This window comes from Phaenicophaeus curvirostris, chromosome 1 (assembly GCF_032191515.1).
Source record: "Phaenicophaeus curvirostris isolate KB17595 chromosome 1, BPBGC_Pcur_1.0, whole genome shotgun sequence".
In the NCBI taxonomy this organism is placed as follows: domain Eukaryota; kingdom Metazoa; phylum Chordata; class Aves; order Cuculiformes; family Cuculidae; genus Phaenicophaeus; species Phaenicophaeus curvirostris.
In genome coordinates this window covers 194,257,211-194,277,852 of record NC_091392.1, presented here as the reverse complement: position 1 = coordinate 194,277,852, position 20,642 = coordinate 194,257,211, and the positions used below count along the sequence as shown (strand labels likewise).

Genomic DNA, 20,642 nt, shown 5'->3' with positions numbered 1-20,642 from the left:
CTTTACTCAAGTTCATATGTATTTTCTTCCACAAGTCACTCTTTCTCAGAAGGCAGGTAGTAGCTCCAACACCCTTTGGGATAAGTCCTGCCTTTAGTAAGTTCCTCAAATTAAAGAATTTCTATTTCCTTTTTAAAAGATTTGGGCTTTGATAGCACCCCCATTTAATTTCTTCTGGGATAACTATTGCCTCCAAATTGAAGATATCCAAGTCAACCATCTTGCCATTACGTACTTGGTGATAATAACTGACTAGTAAATGTCAGCATACCAGTGTATAACCACCTCCATGGATAGAAAACAAAATTCTCTTCAGGTGCACTGAAGCATGACAAATATTTATACTGCTGCACAGCTCAAGGGATTTCCCCATGTAAAATTAAGACTGACCTAGTTGGCTTCTACAGCTGTGTTTTAAATAATCCTCTTGCACATCCAGTCCCTTATGATCAATTTCAAAAGGAAAATGAAAGAAAGAAGGCAGCAAGAATGGTGTGGAAAGGTTTTTGTTCCATGAATCAAGAAAGACAGTCACAGCTTTATGAAGTCCAGGATTCAAATCTTTCACCTATTATCTTTAGGTTTGCTGATACAGCAACATGCATCTCAGAGCAGTGACCCAGAGCTGACTGATTTTGTCATTGTGGAGGCCACCAACAGGTTACTTCCCCATTAATAAAAGCAACTGGTTTGACATGACACAAGCAATACTTCAACAGGAAAATCTAGGCTTTATGAGTAGACACTTACAATTTTCAGAGGAGTCAAAAGCAGCTTCTGGATGTTGCATACCTTTCTGGATCTGATTTATTACATTCACATAGTCACACAAATGAAAAACACAGCATGCATTTAAGTATGTAACTTGCTAATGTTTAATTGAAGGAAATAATTACAATGAAGTTTTTTTGAATGGTCTTTTTTCCTGTAGCAGGTAAGGACAAAATACAGACAAATGTACAGAGACAGGGTTGCCTGTTCACAGATTAGCTTCAGCAAAACTGTTAACGTCATTAGCTTCTGAAACAAGAGTGCTCAAAGAGGTTAAATCCAATACAGTTTACTTCAGAAAGAAGCTTTAATCTGCTTCCCAGCAATTGCCTTCTCTAACGTGAAATATGGCTTTAATAAACAACTAAAAATAGAAGCTCCCAGCGGGAGCAAATGAATACAACCCAGTTTCTGACTTTCAGAAAACAGTGATGCCTACAAAACTGAACTTGCAAACACATTCTCTGCTGATCAAAATTAAACTCTTCGCTTCCTGCCAAGAATGTGTATCAGGCAGCCGATCCAAGCCCAGTCATGCTTTCACAAGACTGGAAACAAAGGCAGCATGCAACATTCAGGCACTCAGAGCGTGAACAACTAGGAATTCAGGCTCCGCAGGCCAAAAAGTAAAGTGACTATTATGAACTTCCTCTGCATTATCAAGATATTTACTCTTCTTCAAAGAAAACTGGACTTGTTTAAGGCGACTTCACTACTCTTAACAATTCCACCACTGGCAACAAACTATTAGGCTTTAAACTATTGTTTTTCTTACTCTTTTCAGCTCCTCCCCAGTGGATCAGTGAAGACCACCAATAAGTTTTGTTCATACCATTGTAGCATTTGTAGCAGATGAGTTCAATAAAAAACTAAATCAATTACCAACTATTCCTTCCCAAGGTGTTTATCAAAAAGGTGGAGAGCAAAATGAGACAAAGGACAAAGTTCTTTGGGAAAGAATATATTATCTGCCCTCAACAGAACAGCACCTTAAAGAAAAGCACAGATGCTTAAGCTCTATATAAATCAACAGGTTGATTTATTTAGACAATCACCACACATAAAACTCATTAACATTGCTTGAAAGAGAATCAAATAAGGAAACTGAGAAGAATCTGATCATTTTCCAGCCCTCTTCTGGCATGTAAGACCAAAACCAACAGAGGAAAAAAGGAAGGTAAAAAACACTGAAGAAAAGTCCAGAAAATTGTATTTCTGGTTGTCAATCAACTTAAAATGCTAGTCAAGAAAACTTAAAACACGGTTCAAGGAAAACAATACATCAGAAGTGAGGAGTCTCTGCCATCAGCCTTTCCCATCACAGCATTGGTATCATCCGTGACACCATGGCAACCCCTACCCAGCTCCTGAACTCCACATAGCAGCTTTTGTGCCGTTCTAAACGAATATCAAGTGTCACCAGCAGCAGAGCCTTGATCTCCAGCAGAGGAGCTGAAAATTAGGACTAAAGCCTCTCTGGCTAAAAGTTTTACCCCATGTGCAGACCCACCCCATCAGACCCTTTCCAACAACATTAGTATTCAACTATCAATATGACAGACAATAGCTACATTTAAGTTCCAAGATGTCTCTATCTATACTCAAAGAAGTCAATCCCAAAACACCCTACTACAAACTCCAAAGAACTAGTCTTCAAAAAGATAAATCTGTCTACGATGTTTTCTAGCAACTAATTCTATAATGATATATCTAACCCAAATACACAAATATTACATCTTAGTTTACTAAGCACTATAAGTGTTACTGGAAGGATTCCCCAGAAGTTAAACCATTTACAATACCGGTGTTTTTCACAGCGAGTCTACACTTGCTTCCTTCTCTTACTTCCTGTTCATTTTGATATAAAACATGATAGCTTCGCATAATTATTCACAACTCTGAAAATCAAAGAAAAGGCTCGTTTTGCTGGGGATGGTTTTGCTTTTTGAGCTTTATTGTTCTTTGTTTAGTTTTTGACAAATACTAAAATTTCCTACCGTGTGGGTGGTGAGGCCCTGGCACACATTGCCCAGGGAAGTTGTGGATGCCCCATCCCTGAAGGTGTTCAAGGACAGGTTGGATGGGGCCTTGGGCAGCCTGATCTAGCGGGAGGCGTCCTTGCCGATGGCAGGGAGGGTGGAACTAGATGATCTTTAAGGTCCTTTCCAACCCAAACCATTCTATGATTCTGAATTCCCGCTTCAGAGTTGTATAGTGGATGTTAACTACTGGCTAAATTCCAGTGGAAGCTATTAACACTTGCCTCCTAGGATACCCAATTAAACCTGTTCAAGTTACTCCTTCCAGCACTATGCATTTCATGCTATCACTCTATTGTTGAGCAGCTGCTGTGTTACACCCTCAGCTTGTATTTCAGCAGTACATTACCTGACCCAAACATTTGCTGTGAAACCATTCAGTTCTCTCACATGCAACTACTCAGCTTACCTGTGTTGACTGGATCACTGTAAGATCATTAATGTAGCAAAAGCCTGCTCCCATTGCAGAGCGAAGCCCGGCAGTCCCAAAGGTCAGCCTGCAGCAGAGACGATCCCGTAACTCACTATGATTTCCGTTCTGTAACAAGCTTTCGATCTGTTCTTTTGTTTTCTGGTTCTGCAAGAGAAGATTGTCTTCATTTAGCTCTTGAAATCAGGATCTGAACTATACCCTCACTGGTTTTAGATAATTCCTAGTTCTGCAGTGCAACAAGTTCTTTCTATCCTACAAAATGCCTATCTGCACAAACTAGCCTTTGTTATAACTATCATTGCTATTGTATTCTCTTTCCTGTATCATCCTTATTTATAAAAAAAAAAAGATTCAAGAGGTCTTGTTGATGTGTTTACCCAGTCATTAATACACCTTCCAGCTATGTGAAGCCTGTAAATGAGGAGCACAGACCGCAGAACAGGTTTATTCAAGGAGGGTAGCAAAAACGAATTCTCCATCTGTGCTGCTGAAAGACTACAAAAATCCTAACTTCAAAGCAGTATTTTCTTACATGAATCGTTAGTGAGAGTCAGAGCTATTTACCACAAACTCTCAAATAAAGATAGGTCTATGTCAGAAAATCCCAGTCATTTTTGACACTTTCCCTTCTCAATATATGCACTAGATATGAGCAGGTTGAAAAAAATGTCTACCCCTGAAGGTATCACACGCATCACCAGAGCAGCCGCTTTCACTACGCTCCAAACCCAGATTTTTAACTTTATTTAGAAGGGTCTCAAGAATTGCATCAGTAAAACCCAGACAATTAAAACCAAACTTTTCCAATTACTTAGAAGTTCAGGAGAAAGCATTTTACACACAGTATGTGATACAGGCACTAAACAAAGAATTCTTCAAAGAAGTCACTGGACGTATCTTTAAGAGCTCACATCTTTCAGAAGAGAAAAAAATTCTACTCCCAAAAGCAGTACTCACAGTAGTGAAACATAACTTTATTGCTGGTCTTAGAGAACACAAAGACAGCAGCTGCTATCAGTTGCTAGATGATCAGAGCACTGAAGCACCTCCCATGTGAGGACAGGTTGAGAGGGTTTGGGCTTGTTCAGCCTGGAGAAGAGAAGGCACCAAGGAGATCTTATAGCAACCTTCCAGTACCTGAAGGGGCTATGGGAAAGCTGGGGAGGGACTGTTCACAAAGGCTTGGAGTGATAGGACTAGGGACAATGACTATAAACTGGAGAGGGGCAAATTTAGATTAGACATAAGGAGGAATTTCTTTACTATGAGAGTGGTGAGGCACTGGTACAGGTTGCCCAGGTAAATTGTGGCTGCCCCACCCCTGGAGGTGTTCAAGGCCAGGTTGGATGGGGGCTTGGGTAACCTGATCTAGTGGGATGTCCCTGCCCATGGTGGGGGGGTTGGAACTAGGTGGTCTTTAAGGTCCCTTCCAACCCAAACTATTCTAAGATTTGCCCCCAAAATCAGCCAAATATACACCCACTAAGCCCACTCAGAAGAAACATTTAAAACAAAAATACTGATTTATAATCAGTTACTCTGATGTACATCAATATATAAACAGTCTTCTGCTTCATATGAAACAGACAGACACATTTTCCCTTTCTGGAATCACTGTTGGCTGACTGTTACATCACTGCACCTATACTTGCACAGCTTATTGCAACCAAAGGCTCCATGCAGTTCCATGCTGAGGTTTGTACAGCATGTATCGCAGCGCGGACTTGCTTGTTGGCTGCTCTGCCATTACCTGAAAGAGGCCATACCAGGTCAGAGCAGCACTCTGACAGCAACTGTCAGCAGATGCCTAGAAAAAGGTATAAGGACAGCACGATCACGACAGGAATCTAGGAAAAGGCGCAAGGACAATCCCAGTATTTCTTAGAGTAGTGAGTTCCTGATGCAAACAGGAGAACTTTTTATCAAGAAAAGGGATATAAATACCAGACAACTCAGGACATAACATTCAAAACATTTTCATCCCATGCTTTTATCTAAAACCTATGACTAAAACAAATGGCCACCCAGCAAGCTAAACGTTTGGCTAAATAGAAGAGTAGTAAGCAATTCTTCTGATTTGAAACTAATTGCATTTCAAAGAGTTATTTCATTTATGAAAGAATACGAGCATTTGTCATTTCCATGTATAGATACATCTACTACCATTCCTAGTTCAGCTGAGGGAGTGATTATACATTCTCCAAGGCTTAATTTGAGTATTTACCTCACAGCAAGGAATGCTACAATGCTACCAATCTTTTAAAGTAAATCCTACACAGCGCAGAGCGTGTTACGTAGCAGGGTGGGTAAGAGACACCAATTATTGAAGTCTCTGTTCATTCAGTATCTTCCCAAACTTGCATTACTGTCAAAGCTACGACCTTCCAAGCATATAAAATGTACATCCGCACATACTATAGTTATTCTGCACCACTGAGTAATACTAAGGCTAGGAAACAATGGGACAAAAAAGGGAAACTTGAACATTAATTACCTATGATGATTAGAATTAGACAGTCAAGGTAATACTAACCACACTATCCTGGACATGCTTGAAGGATAGTGAGAGAAGGCAAGTCCAGTTTGACAATGAAAGACATAAGAATATTGATGTGTGTCCTTTTATAGCATGTGTAACTTCGAGCAACTCACTCATAGGATGCTGTTTTGAGAGAAGTCGATGCATAAGTACCCATATTTTGTAACACAGGGATTTTGAAGGCTCTATAAATTCATTTGGTCATCAAGAAATTCAGCTAGGCTGACATCCATCCAATTTGGACAAGAACTTCACAGCTCCTATAATCACAGCACAACCCAGCCAGGCTTGCTGACAACACAAGCAGTGTAGAAGGTGATCGATACACAGCTATATAGAACAATGACTCCAGCCATGTAACAGTACAGCTCAGGCTGCAAAAGTGCTTCTCTAAAACAGCAGTGCTTCAAGCAGTGTGCTAGGGAAGAGTTAAAAAAGGCAAATGGAATCTGAAGGGCAAGGGTGAAGCACCCCTGACATTTAAAATAGAGGTCAGCCAGCTTCAGCTCCTGCAGTGCCTGCCACACGGGTGCACAGAGAGGTTTTTCAGGAGGATTTGAAAAATGTTGGGAAAAGCACAGTGATATGAGCTGCATGGACTTCCAATAGGAAAAAAAATACTCAATAAAACTTGTTGAAAAATCTGAAACTATTTCCACAGCTTGACAACAGCTCTTTAACACCAGCAGGATGAGTCATGTGAATTTAAAATACATTTTCAATTCTTTGAGCCTTAAAATAAAAAAGCAAGTCATTATTGTTCAGGCTCTCGGATAGCTCTGCAACCATTACTCACAACACAGCTAAAAAGGAGGCCTAAAATAAAACAAAAACAATGGGGCACAACAAATATTAAATCCCAGAAGTGAAAGCCTCTTTTAGCTTCTCATAGGCAGTCAACCAGAAAACCAATGACTAATCTTAAAAGAGTCTGAGGCAAGAGCAGATTAAAACCTATTTTCACACTATCATTCAATAACTAGTTTTACTTTAAAGTAAGGTTATTAAATTACACAGTCTCTAATAGCTTTTTAGGATACGTAGTATTGCTTTCCTGCAAGAACAGGATAACACATAGTACATGACGTAGTTTACAGTCTGGAGTTTTGCAAAACTGAGACAAGACTTTCCTGACACAATAGCACAAACATTTCTCTTACAAAATAGATTAACATGCATTTTTGATTGAAAATACCTTATTTGTTTCCTAGGGAACAAAAATGAGTCAACTAAAATAGCACCCAAATAACATTTAAATTTGCATAGGCCACACTGTTCAATAAAGCTTCCTGCAATCAGAAAAGAAGAAAGGAAAAAAAAAGCCACGAGCTAAAGGGGGAAAAAAAAAATAAAATCTCAGTTTTCCACAGATGACCTGGAACTCCTGGGGCAACAGAAAGAAGGAATTCTACAAGATTTGTTATAAACCTAAGATCTGCTCACTGTCTTATGCTCTGGGTTACAGATTCAATAGCATTCGAAGACTGATGTCAACACAGCTGTCAGCACAGCCACCCACAGCATAATCCTTACTGCTTTTCGCTGTTTCCCTACTTTTCAGTTTTAGTCTGAGCAGGAGCTTCAAAGCCTATGGACCAGTTAAGCTTCTTGCAACATACTGCTTGGGTACCCACTATTTCCCATACTAAACTGTGCATTTCAAAAGGCACTGCAGTCAGGTGGGAATAAAAGATAATACCAGCTTCCACTGCTGACAATTAACCCTACTGCAAATTCTCGACAAACAGGTTTTTTTCAGTTTTGCTTACAGTTCTGAAATAAAGTAACACATGTAAAAGTTTCACAGTAGCTCTTAGGAAGGGTCATTTTGCAAAGCAGAACAGCTGTAATATTAAAACACAGAAAGAACTTCAACATTAGAGTAGAAAGTTTATGAAGAAGCATGCCTTTATCCAAAGCATTTTTTCTGAAGTCATTAGCATCACTGCACAGTCATCCTCTCCATCAATACCAACTTCCCCATCATGTGAAGCAAGAGGCACTAGGAAGTTACAGCAGATTAGCCAAGTTCTGCAGCATCCCAGGGCATTTCTAAATTCCAAGGAAAGAGAATCAATCCCACCTATGGATGCAATTATGAGACATTGAGGTGACAGGCTTACTAGCAGCTTTAAGTGGTTCACTGACATATTCAAAAATAACTGTTAACACATCACTGCTTAAAGAAGAATTTCTCAAGCTTCTGAAACCAAGGAAGGCAGCAGCATGAAGTTGGCACCAAACTCAATTAGTTAATAAGCACAAAGTCAGACAACTGAAGTGTCTGCTCTTAACTGTTGCCTGGAGCAATACATCAGTAAGCTCCATTAATCACAACGCAGAAGCTTAGCATAAGCAAAAGACAAGTTCTTCAACTACACTGTTTGGATATAATTTCTAATATCCTTAAAAAAAAAAAAAACCCAAACATGGATTAGTGATTTTAAAAGCCCACAGAATTTAGAGCTGCTTCTAAAGTCAAGTAGTATGTGGATGTCAACAACACGAAAATAGCTTTTCTTTCAGCATTCACCAAAGGTGTCAAACCTCTGCACTGCTGGCCAACACGACTTTCTGGAAGAGCAGCTGGAGCACTCACAGTGGAGCAGCTCAGGAAACAGACTGGGGTAAGGACCCCAGCCACCATGCCAAGAAGTGCAGCATCACTGCTGCTGGCACAGAGGGTGGGATACGAGGGCAAAGATGCCATGGTGAGAGCTTGGTGCCTGCAGCCTTTCCCCACCAACACAACTCATGGCCTTTCCTAGGGTCCCCAGACACTCCAGAAACATTGGTGACCCATGTGGCAGGGATACCCCAAGGGGTTCAGGAATTGACTGCCAGGTACAAGTTTCTCCCTCATTGCTCTGTGAGGCTGGCTAGAAAGCTGCCTGGAGGAGAAAGACCTGGGGATGTTGGTTGACAGTGACTGAACATGAGCCAGCAGTGTGCCCAGGTGGCCAAGAAGGCCAATGGCATCTTGGCTTGTATCAGAAACAGCGTGACCAGCAGGTCCAGGGAGGTTATTCTCCCTCTGTACTCGGCACTGGTGAGACCGCTCCTTGAATCCTGTGTTCAGTTGTGGGCCCCTCACCACAAGAAGGATGTTGAGGCTCTGGAGCGAGTCCAGAGAAGAGCAACAAAGCTGGTGAAGGGGCTGGAGAACAGGCCTTACGAGGAGCAGCTGAGAGAGCTGGGGTTGTTTAGCCTGGAGAAGAGGAGGCTGAGGGGTGACCTCATTGCTCTCTATAACTACCTGAAAGGAGGTTGTGGAGAGAAGGGTGCTGGCCTCTTCTCCCAAGTGACAGGGGACAGGACAAGAGGGAATGGCCTCAGGCTCCGCCAGGGGAGGTTTAGGCTAGACGTTAGGAAAAAATTTTTCACAGAAAGGGTCATTGGAAGAGGCTGCCCAGGGAGGTGGTCAAGTCACCTTCCCTGGAGGTATTTAAGGCACGGGTGGATGAGGCGCTGAGGGGCATGGTTTAGTGATTGATGATAGGAATGGTTGGACTTGATGATCCAGCGGGTCTTTTCCAACCTGATGATTCTATGAATATCCCAGTAACTAGGCTGCGGTTGCTGTCTCACACTGGAAGGCGCCCAGGAAAGGTGGAAAAACAAGAGGCTGAGTCCATTTCAGTACCAGGGCTCTGGCAAGGGCTGCCTGCTGCGACAGGAATGTGTGTGCACAGGTCTGAGCTCAGCACCAGGCAGGATGTCTGGCAGAAACAGCACTGACTCTCCTCAAAGGAGGCAGAGACCCTTCAAAGCCCTCGAGCCACACGTTTCTACTGGCTTTCAGAGGATTACTTACTTGTGGGAAAGGCAACTGGCAGAAAGCAGGGTCCTTCAAGACCACAGGGGCCAACCTTCCAAAGGCAAAGAGGGCAGAGAAGAGGGCAGCGTTGGGGTGGAGGTGAGAGGACCCACATCCTACCTCTGCTGCCAGCCAAACTTCCCATGCATCTGACAAGCGGCCACCACGCGATAGGGCCCCACCCCGGCAGCCGCACATAGACATTGTGCGGGTCAGGAGGAAGGCAATCGAGAAGCAACAGATGCTGCTCCTCCTGCTCCGGGTGTGGAAGGGGTCCTGGTCACTCCCAGCAGTGTGCAAGGAGACAGCAGATAAGGTGACAGCAGTCAGGAGTGCCCTGGAAGGAAAGGCTTGTGTTACCCAGTGCTGCAGTCAGAAAAGGGCTGGGGAAAGAAAGGCCCCTCTGGCTGGTCACTGGCCTGACTGTGGTTCTCAACCTTTTTCTTTTCCCCTTGGTCCAGCAGGTAGAGGAAAAGTAGGAGAAACAGCATCAGTTCCCTCAGCCCCACCTCACAGGGCAAGTGTTCCAGATTCCAACCCTCTTGGGGTCTCTGTTGAACGCACACCAGTTTGCCCATATCTATTCTGTACTTGGAGGCCTCAAACCAGATGTAGTATCTGGATGCAGGCTAACAAGTGCTGAGTAAAGGGAGATAATTCCTTCCCCACAATGGCCCAGGATGCTGTCAACCACCTCCACTGTCAGAGGAAGCTGCTGGCTCCTGTTCAACCTGCTGCCTACAGAGACTCCCAGCACTGCCGGAGGGTATTTTCCTTCCCAAGTGCAGCCTGTCCTCACTGAATTTTCTTAATGTCCCTGCTGGTCCCTTCCGCTGGCCTACTTCCCTCTGAATAGTAGCTCTCCCCTCAGCTGCGTACTTCGCAATTCAGCAGCATCTACAAACCTGATGTGAGTGCTCTCAGAGACATTAATCTATCATTTTCCAATGCAAATTTGTGAAGCATTCTTAATTTTTAAATAGCTTTGAGGCTTGCCATTTGATACGTGGGAAGCAAAGAGCAACCAGAGGTCAGGCAACATTTTCCGATCCCATTTCAAAGATACTCTACCAACTAGATTCAGGGAGTCCTCTCCTCAGTGTTTTGCAAGTTACCTGTGTTGATTCTGACCAGCTCTCCATCAAGAACATCACACAACCTACATCAGCAGTCCTGTGGAGTTAGATTTTAAAGTGGTTGCAATGGCTTTTAAGCAGGGAGAAAATGATGAGCCTGCTGGGGATGCAAGATATACTTTAAACAACTACTAATACAAATTTATTGCCAGAATTTGATGTAGAGCAGCATTGCGGGGTCATATCCCACAGCAGACCACTGTAGGAGTTGAGACTCTGAAGCATCAACACATTTATGAAAGGCTTGAGGTATTAGTAAACAAAAAAATTCTCTGCCAAATTCAGTGTTATGCTTCTTCATCTCCAGTTTTCCACAAACTGCACCATCACCTAGTGAGACAGAATTACATTTTTCCTTTGTAGCTCATCGGGATACATAATCCAAAAGAAATACAGAACTAAAACTACAGGGGCATTACCCAAGTATTTCTTAGTGGTTCTTTTACTCCCATTCATATTAAGCATGCGTACTTACTGTCAGTTAGGTTTGAAAGCTAATACTCTGTCAACCTACGTACCAGTTCACAACTCTCACAGCAGTCATTTTTTGTTATGCTGACACTCTTTGCATATATAGCCTGGAAGAAGGGAAAAACAAAAACCCTCAAGTTTGCAAAATTCAGCAAATTTGACAGCTGCAAGTTAGGTGCCTCAAGCTCTGCGACCCAGCCTTTGGTTTTTAATCAGCAATTGTTTTAAGCTTTTCCCAAATTAAATAAGATCCAAACACACCAGAGCATCTATTTGTAGGAACCTCTAACACAGAGAAACTCAGCATTGTCTGTGGCATAGCCTACCACCTTATATACACTCCTCGAAATCATATCTTTTAGAAATTGTAGATTCTCTCTTCTTAAGCAAGAAACATTTATTTTCACATCAGCAATCATACCAACATTATGTGAAAACCAGTCAGGTAACTGCAAGCAGGCGGTTACTCAGGCTAGTTACTGCAGTGGGAGAGGGAAAGGTGATAGTGGAGCAAATCAGAGCCTCTATGTATTGCTGTAGATAGTTGAGAGGTAGAAGACTCCCTACAGAATATCCTTCATCTCTGTCAAAGATATCTGTCTCATTCTGTTTTGTTCCCAAATCCTGGTGCCTCAGAGAGCCACAACACCTCCGTAAGAGTCAACCACTTCTGGTAGGGAGCCCGTAAGAGTGGAGCAAGCCAGGCTGAAAGAACATTTTAGTCAGTCTACATCCATTCTGCCCATTTGGAGTGAGCGGTGGAGTACTTCTCCATGCACCAAAACCCATCCCCCCCATACTGCCCCCAAAGGCTCCATACCTTCCCCTTAACTCATACAGACCATGCACCGAGGACTCAGCCTTCACGCTACCAAAACCATCACACCACCACTCTGACCTAATGAGAGCAATGGGTTCCTGAGGCTGCATGTCCTGTACACAATGGGCTCTGCTAAGCCACAGCATTAATAGTGCTCACTCATTCTGGAGGATACGAGGCTACAAACAGCAAGACTAGAGCACACTGTAGTGCAGAAAGCACATGCAGAATGCACCACTGACGTGCTACTACCCTTGAGAGGCATAGGCACACCATCATGTCTTTTCAGGAATGCCAAAACCTGGAAATCTATCTGCAGGGAAGCATTACAAAAAACTCCGAACTAGCAATTCTCTGATTAAAGACTCACAGTCGCATCTCAAAAACAGACAAAACGAAACCAAGCACTACTGGCAAGAGAAGCAAGCGGTTAGTAGAGCTTGAAGTCCTTTAGTTCTGTGGCTCAGCGTACAAATCGGGAAGAAGTCACAAGCAAAGCAGGTCACATCGCTGCACTGTCCCAACAACCTGAAATAGCTCACAGATTTCACATGGTTCTCTGCTCTTCTGAAGGGGCATGGCAAGATTGCATCCAGTAAGAAATAGAGCATCTTTCTGTTGGCATTAATTTTGCTACTTCCATTTTTGTGGAAGATTTTGTACAATACATATAAATAAGTTCAAGAAGACTTGTTTCACAGAACAGGACCTTCAGAGGTCATCTTTTCCAACCCCACTGCTCACAAAGGGATGCTGAGAATCAGTTGCCTAGGATCGTGCCTAGAGAGCTACTGAGTATCTCTAAGGATGGAGACTCCACCTCCCTGGGCAACCCATGACAGTGCTGAGGCACCCTCACAGTGAAAAAAATAAAACAAAATTAAGTTTACTGGTGTTCATAAGGATCCTCCTGTGTTTAATTTTGTGCTTATTTCTTCTGGTCCGGTGAGTTACAGAGGTGGTAATACTTTTGCAGTGAACCAAGGAGATAGAAGGTAATTTATGTATTTTGTTCCAGTGTCTAACTGAAGCATGTAGTACATGTCAGCCACTGGCAAAATGTTTGGTTCATATCAGGGAGAGAAAGATGAAGCCCCTGCAGCTCACACTGGAATGTCCTCAGTGCCATCAGCAACTCACGGATGCAGGGTTTGGTACTGGACATGTATTTAATCTTCAACATAAGAAGCATTACCTTCAGTCAACCTGACAAGCTTTCTTCTTCCATAATTTTACAGATTCATAGAATGGCTGAGGTTGGAAGGGACCTTTAAGGCCATGCAGTCCAATCCCTCATCAGGGGGACCCTTCCATTACACCAGGCTGCTCAAAGCCCCATCCAGCTTGACCTTGAACACCTCCAGGGATAGGTGCACCTACCACCTCTCTGGGCAACCTGTGCCAGCGCCTCACCATCCTCATCATAAACCATTTCTTCCTCATATCTAGTCTGAATCTTCCCCTCTGTTAGTTTAAAATCCCTTGTCCTGTATCAACAGGTCCTGCTAGAAAGTCTGACTTCATTTTTCTTACAAACTCTCTTTAGTATTATTGAAAGAAGGCAATAAGCTCTCCCCAAAGCTTTCTCTTCCCCAGGCTGAACAACCCCAGCTCTCTCAGTCTTCCCTCACAGAAGCGTTCCAGCCCTCTGATCATTTCTGTGGTCTCCACTGGACTCACTCCAACAGGTCCATGTCTTTTTCTGCTGAGGGCTCCAGAGCTGGAGTACCAGTACTCCAGGTGAGGTTTTACCATTGCAGAGTAGAGGGGCAGAATCAGCTCCCTCAGCCTGCTGCTCATACTGCTTTAGATGCAGCCCAGGATACGGTTTGCTTTCTGGGCTGCAAGGGCACATTGCCAGCTCATGTTGAGCTTCTCATCCACCAGCACCCCTAAGTACTTCAGGGCTGCTCTCCATACAGTCTGGGTGGAGAAAGGACTAGTGCTTGGGATTACGTTGACCCAGGTGCAGGACCTTGCTCTTGTTCTTGCTGAAGCTCTGAAGGTTCACACAGGCCCATCTCTCAAGCTTGTCCAGGTTCCTCTGCATGGCATCCCATCCCTCCAGCATGTCAACCGCATCACACAGCCTGGTGTCATCTGCAGACTTGCCTATGGTGCACTTAATCCCACTGCCGACGTCACTGATTAGGATATTAAACAGTGCTGGTCCCAGTATCGAACCCTGAGGGACATCGCTTGTCACCCATCTCCATCTGGACAGTGAGCTGTTGACTACTATCCTCTGGATGCAACCATCCAACCAGTTCCTCACCCACAGAGCAATCCACCCATCAAATCATCACTCTCCAATTTAGAGAAGGCTGTTGTAGGGGATCATGTCAGAGGTCTTACAGAAGTCCAGATAGACATCTGTAGCTTTCCCCTTCTCTACGGATGCAATCACTCCATCATAGGTCATTACGTTGGTCATGCAGGACTTGCCCTTGGTGAAACCATGCTGGCAGTCTGGAATCACCTTCCTGTCTTCCATGTGCCTTTGAAGTTCTGTATTTCACCGCCTCAGTACTCCATCATTGTCCTACAGGTAGCCAGAAGCCCCCACAGCCACAATTAGCCACCCCACCACCGTCCATCATCACACTCCATCACTCTACCAGCAGCTAGAGAATCTCCACAGCTGTGAACAGAGTAGCCTCCCCACCACTCACCTTAAATACATAGCTCCTCAAAACAAGGTTTCTGATGCATGAACCCATTAGCTGGTTCTTCCAGTCTGTGCTTTTTTGGTAACCTCTTGGAGTTGTTTCCTTCTGTCCTTGTTTCCTTACATTTACAGATGTGTATGTGTACATGTATGTGGTGTGCACACAAATATACATATATAAAGTATATGAATAAACCCACAAGCTGCACAGAGAACACCAGGTGAATGGAAGGCACCAGGGCTGGGTGCTGCAGGGCTCCCCTGGAGCAAGCTGCACAGGCCAGCAGACAAATCAACTCCCTTATAGTGGACCAATATAAAAAAAAAAAAAAGGAAAACCTTACGTAACTGCTTTTTTTTTTTTTTTTACAGTCATTTCCACATGCCTATTTAAATAAACTGGACTGAAACTTGTTGTACTAAGGCTTTATAGCTCTCTGCTGCTGAAGGACAATTCTCTTCCCTGGACCACTCCCACGAATGTGCTGGCCCCTTTCTTGTGACAGGAAAACACGCAGCTGCAGCAACTCTGATCAATAACAAATCCACACCCTTTTCCACCACAACCCTGGATCCATTCCCTCAACTGCACAAATACTGTACCAGCTCAGGCAGGTAGTGAGGGGGAAATAGAGCAACACAGGAGAGCGAGACTATCTTCTTTCTGCAATTCTCTCATTATGATCTGACGCAGAATAGAAACCATCCATGTCTCAGAACACTTTTAAAACATTAAGCTACCCAAATAAGTGTAGAGTAGCAGATAAAAATATACAAAAAATCCTAGATTTCACACAATACTTACATTTATGAATGCAAAGCAGTTACAAAGAAAGTCTTAATGCTCAAATCTTATTTCTGATATGTGAAAGTTAATGTATAAACAGAACAACACCCCCTCCCACCTTCAAGACAACAACAAAAGCTGCAAAATAGCTTTTTTACCAATACAGAGAGAAATGACATTATGTATAAGCTTCAAGAGTAACCCGATGGTCTTCATATAGTTTAATGTCTTAGAACAGGCACCAAAGCACAGCACTTGTGTTATTTCAGACTTTCCCCCATTTCACCGCATTGTTTACACCCTCTCGGTAGCCTTGATAGTACCAAGATGGGTTTTCTGCACCAGATGACCTAGAATCAACTATTTTGATAATTCACAATTCTACCTTCCATGTTTTAGTTTACAGCTTGCAACACACGATTTTGAAGAATCTCTCTTCGCCTTTACAGACAATTCTTAAACTTCATTTTCCCATTTTTATTCTTAGAACTTCACTTAGTCCTTATGAGAAAAAACACTGTAAGTAGAATGACATGAACAGGTTATTAGTGTCTAATTACCAAGACCATTTCCTCTTCAACCACATATTAAAAGTCAGACTTGTTAGTAAGTAGGAAGCTACCCATGCTACTTTTGTGCACTGACAGCGAGTCCACAAATTAGTAAAATAAAATGACAGGACAGTGAAAGGGGCTGGACAAACAGCTCCTGGAGAATCAATTTAAGTTTTTCTACCCCATGTGATGTTCCAAGAATGCTTTTGTAATAACAACAGAACATCCCCTTCTTCCAGGTACGCTCCACCACAACATCCAGAGTCTGGGAACAGTTTGTGTACAAACACTCCCCAAATCCTTATTGATGATGGGAAAAGCAACGCTACACTGAGCATGCCCAGGGAACAGGAGTTTTGTCAGCAATCCTAGGGCTAATTACTAAGCCAGCAGCCAACAACTTGAGCTTAAGCTTCATTTTCACAGTGTGAGGACTTCCTGAGGGAAAGCAAGAGCATACCTAGTAATGACTGCAACTTGTAGGCAAAGCTGTGAATCTTTCTTTGTGACTGTGTTTTTGATTAAGTAGATCAGGATCTTAATCTTACTGCTCTCTCCCACCAGCTGCTGCCAGTATCTGAACCTCAGACTTGCACTCAAATCTCCTCAGCTGCTCCATACAACAAACACTCAACTACTGTACTGAGCACATCTCGTTTTCACACCACTGTAGCATGTTCTTGCCATTCGGTAAAGTCACTTAAGACAAACACAAACTCATTGCTATAACCAAGTTTCAAAAATCTAACATTAGCCCTAAAGAGAAGTAGTTTTCTAGGAGAAAAGCGCTCTGACACAGCTTTATATGCAAGCCAGACGCCTTTAAGACACTCAAGGCAGGTGTGGAAGTGTAACAGGAAAGTGAGAGAGTGAATGAAGAAGAATTAAAGGGTGGAAATATAGAACAATGACTAATTTACTATTTGACTAATAGTTTACCAATGAGGGCCCAACAAAAGGCAAGTACCTTGTTCCTTCAAGCCTGTCTCAAACTAAAAAATAAACATGTAGAAGTTACAGAAAGAATGGGAAAGGAGGAAGATTTATTCAAGTGAGCTTCCATTTAAGCCAGTTGCTAGAAGCATTAATGAAGATGCACAATACTGATGAGAAAGAGGAGGAAAGCAGAAAGTTGATCATATGGTCAGGTTTCCCACGCCCCAGCCCATTATCAATTATAGCGTTAGAAGAGGTTAGTGCGTATCAAAAAGGATGAGGAGCATAGCTCTAAGGAATTAATTACAGCAAGCCAATTTCAATTAAGCTAGAGGACAAAAGCTCCCGACAGCAAAATGCAGCTGTGAACACAGCACACTTTTTTTTTTTTACTTGATCAGAGGCAGCCCCTACAGCCAAGTAAATTGGGGGTGGGGAAGGGGTGAGATAGTCAGCTCCTTGTCATACCATTTGATAAGCAACAAACCTACAGAGATGGCGCTTCCTAGGTTTGTGGTGAAATACAAGAGCATCAGACAGATAATCCCTCCTTATTGCTGGTTTCTCCTGATCTTCCTTCCTGTCCCCCACGACCTCGTTCATTTGCATCCTCTACAGAGCAACTGGGCTGCAAATGCTTCAGAACCAGCCATGCCCCCAGCTGTGCAGCCCTCCCCCCTGCAGGTAACAAAGTTCTCCTTCTCCAGGTGATTCTCCAGTTTCAAAATTTACAGGAGCTTTCTCTGAAACCTCTCCAAGCAATAAGTTGAAGCAGCCTTGTAGGAAAGGTCATGATTATCACCTAGGGAAGCAAGGCTAAACAGGAACAATCAAACTGATTCTTCAGCTTCTACATTATTAGTTAATTACAGCCTTAGAAGAAGCTATAGAAACAGTTAACATTTCACTGTTGCTGGTTTTGATCAAAGTATTTTTCCTCAGTACCCTTAACTTAAAAAAGTGTAAGTTTCCTACTTTATATATTTTTATGATAAACATATATTAATCTGCATTTAAAAAAAAGCTTCCTATACACTAAACCAGAAGTTACAACAAAAAAAACCCAAAAACGTATTTATTAGGGTTCAATCTGGGTTATCAAGTGTGTCATCAGGAATGTTATTTCCCCTTGTCCATTCCTTCCCTCCCCCCATGCCATTATTCCTACATATTTTCACAACAGCAACTCTGAGCACAGAATGTGCAGATGGCAAGTGTTAATTCCTGTGAAAATGAGAGAAGCAAGCAGAAATTTCCAAGTAGGAGAAAGCTCACCTAAGAGCCATCAGGTAGGGTTTACTTGTAGGCCTCCTGCTTTGATCCTTACAGGGACAGAAGGAAACCACAGAGTAAACAGTATAAACACATTGATAATCACTCTCATTAAAGTAAAAAGGGGGGAAAAAAAGAAGCCACAGACAGAAATCTGAACCACTGGTGTACTAGTCTTCACCCTCTCCCATCTCCAAGATAGTTTTAAAAGCATAAGCCATGATATTTGGACAAATCAGCTGAAAAAAAATTTAAAAAAATAAATACTTTCAACAGCAAGCTAAGCAAAATAAGCTCTGATACTGTATTATTACTACAGACCCAAATTTGCCTTGGATGGTTTAATCAGAACAAACAAAGCCTGCAGTCCTCCTGACATCCCTCTGGAGCTGAATGGAAAAAGAGCAAGACAGAACTCGGATGGCAGGATTCTGTTTATTCCCTGGTGAGGGTGTTACAATTCAGGAAGCTAAGAAAAAAAACGTGCCATTCAACAAACTGCATGCTAGTCCGTTAAACTGTCCTTCCTCAAACACAGCACAGCCCTCCTGCCAAGGGAAACCATGGATGCCCCATCCCTGGAGATGTTCAAGGCCAGGCTGGATGAGGTTCTGAGCAACCTGGCCCAGTGGGAGGCATCCCTGCTCATGGCTGGGGGGTTGGAACTGGATGATCATAAAAATGATAGAACGGTCATCACAGAATCATAGAATAACCAGGTTGGAAGAGACCCACCGGATCATCGAGTCCAACCATTCCTATCATTCTATGGATCATTCTATCCTATGGATAGGATAATCCATTCAGTTCCAACCCCCCTGACATGGGCAGGGACACCTCCCAGTAGACCAGGTTGCTCAAAGCTCCCACCAACCTGGCCATGAACTCCTCCAGGGATGAAGCATCCACAGCTTCCCCGAACAACCTGTGCCAGTGCCTCACCGCTCTAGTAGTGAAGAAATTCCACCTTGGGTCCAGTCTAAATCTTCCCCTCTCCAATTTAAAGCCATTCCCCCTCATCCTATCACCACAAGCCTTCGTGAACAGTCCCTCCCCAGCTTTCCTGCAGCCCCTTCAGGTACTGGAAGGTCGCTATAAGGTTTCCCCAGAGCCTTCTCTTCTCCAGGCTGAACAAGCCCAACTCCCTCAGCCTGTCCTCATGGCAGAGGTACTCCAGCCCTCGGATCATCTTCCTAGCCTCCTCTGGACCCGTTCCAACAGCTCCATCTCCTTCTCACGCCGGGGATTCACCACCTTTAAGGTCCCTTCCACCCCAACCCACTCTACGCTCCACAACCCAGCTTCGCCAGCCCCGCGCTTCCATCTCAGCCGCGGAGGAGCCGCCGTCGCCGCGACCCGAGGCGGAGCCCCGTTCGCCCGCCCGTCCCCGCCCCGGGGCGCTGTTTTTTCCGAGGGCACCTGCCGCAGCGAGCCGGGGGGGGTGGGAAACGGGCTCGGGGCTCGGCTCCCACGGGGACCCGGCGGGTGGAGAGGGGGGTCCGGCCGCCGCCACGCGCCCACCTTGTCCCAGCTCAGCCACTGCCACACCGCCCTGTCGAGCTGCGCGTCGCCGGTGCTGCGGGAGATGAGCACGTTCGAGTTCACGTCCCCGGGGGCTCCGCGCTCGCCCATGGTGCCGGGGAGCAGGGACGGAAGGAGGAGGAGGCGACGACGGTGGTGATGCTGACAGCGGAGGCTTCGCGCTTTCACTTCGCGGCGCCGCGCATCGCCTGCGGGAGAACGGGGGGGGGAGAGGGGGGGGCGGCGGCCGCTGTTTATCCCAGTCCGGCGCTCCGCAGCGCGACACGCCCCGTCCCGCCACGCCGGGCGCGCCACGCCCGGGCCCCGCCCACAGCGCGCGAGCCGCCCGGGCCCCGCCCACAGCGCGCGAGCCGCCCGGGCCCCGCCCCCGCCAAGCCCGCCTTCCCCACACGGCTGGAGGGAGGGGGCGTCGCCGCAAGGCATGACGGGAAATGTAGTCATAGACTGGCAGAACGGTTTGTGTTGGAAAGGACCTTAAAGATCACCCAGTTCCAACCCCGCTGCCATGGGCAAGCACACCTCCCACTAGATCAAGCTGCCCAAACTCCCATCCCACCTGGCCCTGAACACCTCCAGGGATGGAGCAGCCACAACTTCCCTGAGCAACCTGTGCCAGTGTCTCACCACTCTCATGGTGAAGAAATTCTTCCTAGTGTCTATTCTAAATCTGCGCCTTTCCAGTTTATACCCATTGCCCCTCACTCTATCACTACAAGCCTTTGTGAAAAGTCCCTCTCCAGCATTTCTGTAGCCCCTTCAGGTACAGGAAGGTCACTATAAAATCTCCTTGGAGCCTAATCTTCTCCAGGCTGAACAAGCCCAACTCTCAGCCTGTCCTCATGTGGAAGGTGCTCCAG

The 20,642-nt window shown here is 44.5% G+C and overlaps 1 protein-coding gene across 1 annotated transcript in view; it reads right to left on the bottom strand.

Moving 5' to 3' along the window:
• Nucleotides 1-19,914, bottom strand: part of PGM2L1 (phosphoglucomutase 2 like 1) — a 40,328-nt gene extending 20,414 nt beyond the window's left edge. The window contains exons 1-2 of the mRNA XM_069883340.1: nt 19,765-19,914; nt 3,220-3,387 (exon numbers count right to left, since the gene is read on the bottom strand). Coding sequence (XP_069739441.1) covers nt 3,220-3,387; nt 19,765-19,875 — 279 coding nt within the window. The 5' untranslated portion in view covers nt 19,876-19,914. The remainder of the gene's footprint in view (nt 1-3,219; nt 3,388-19,764) is intronic.
• Between the last annotated feature and the right edge of the window lie 728 nt (nt 19,915-20,642).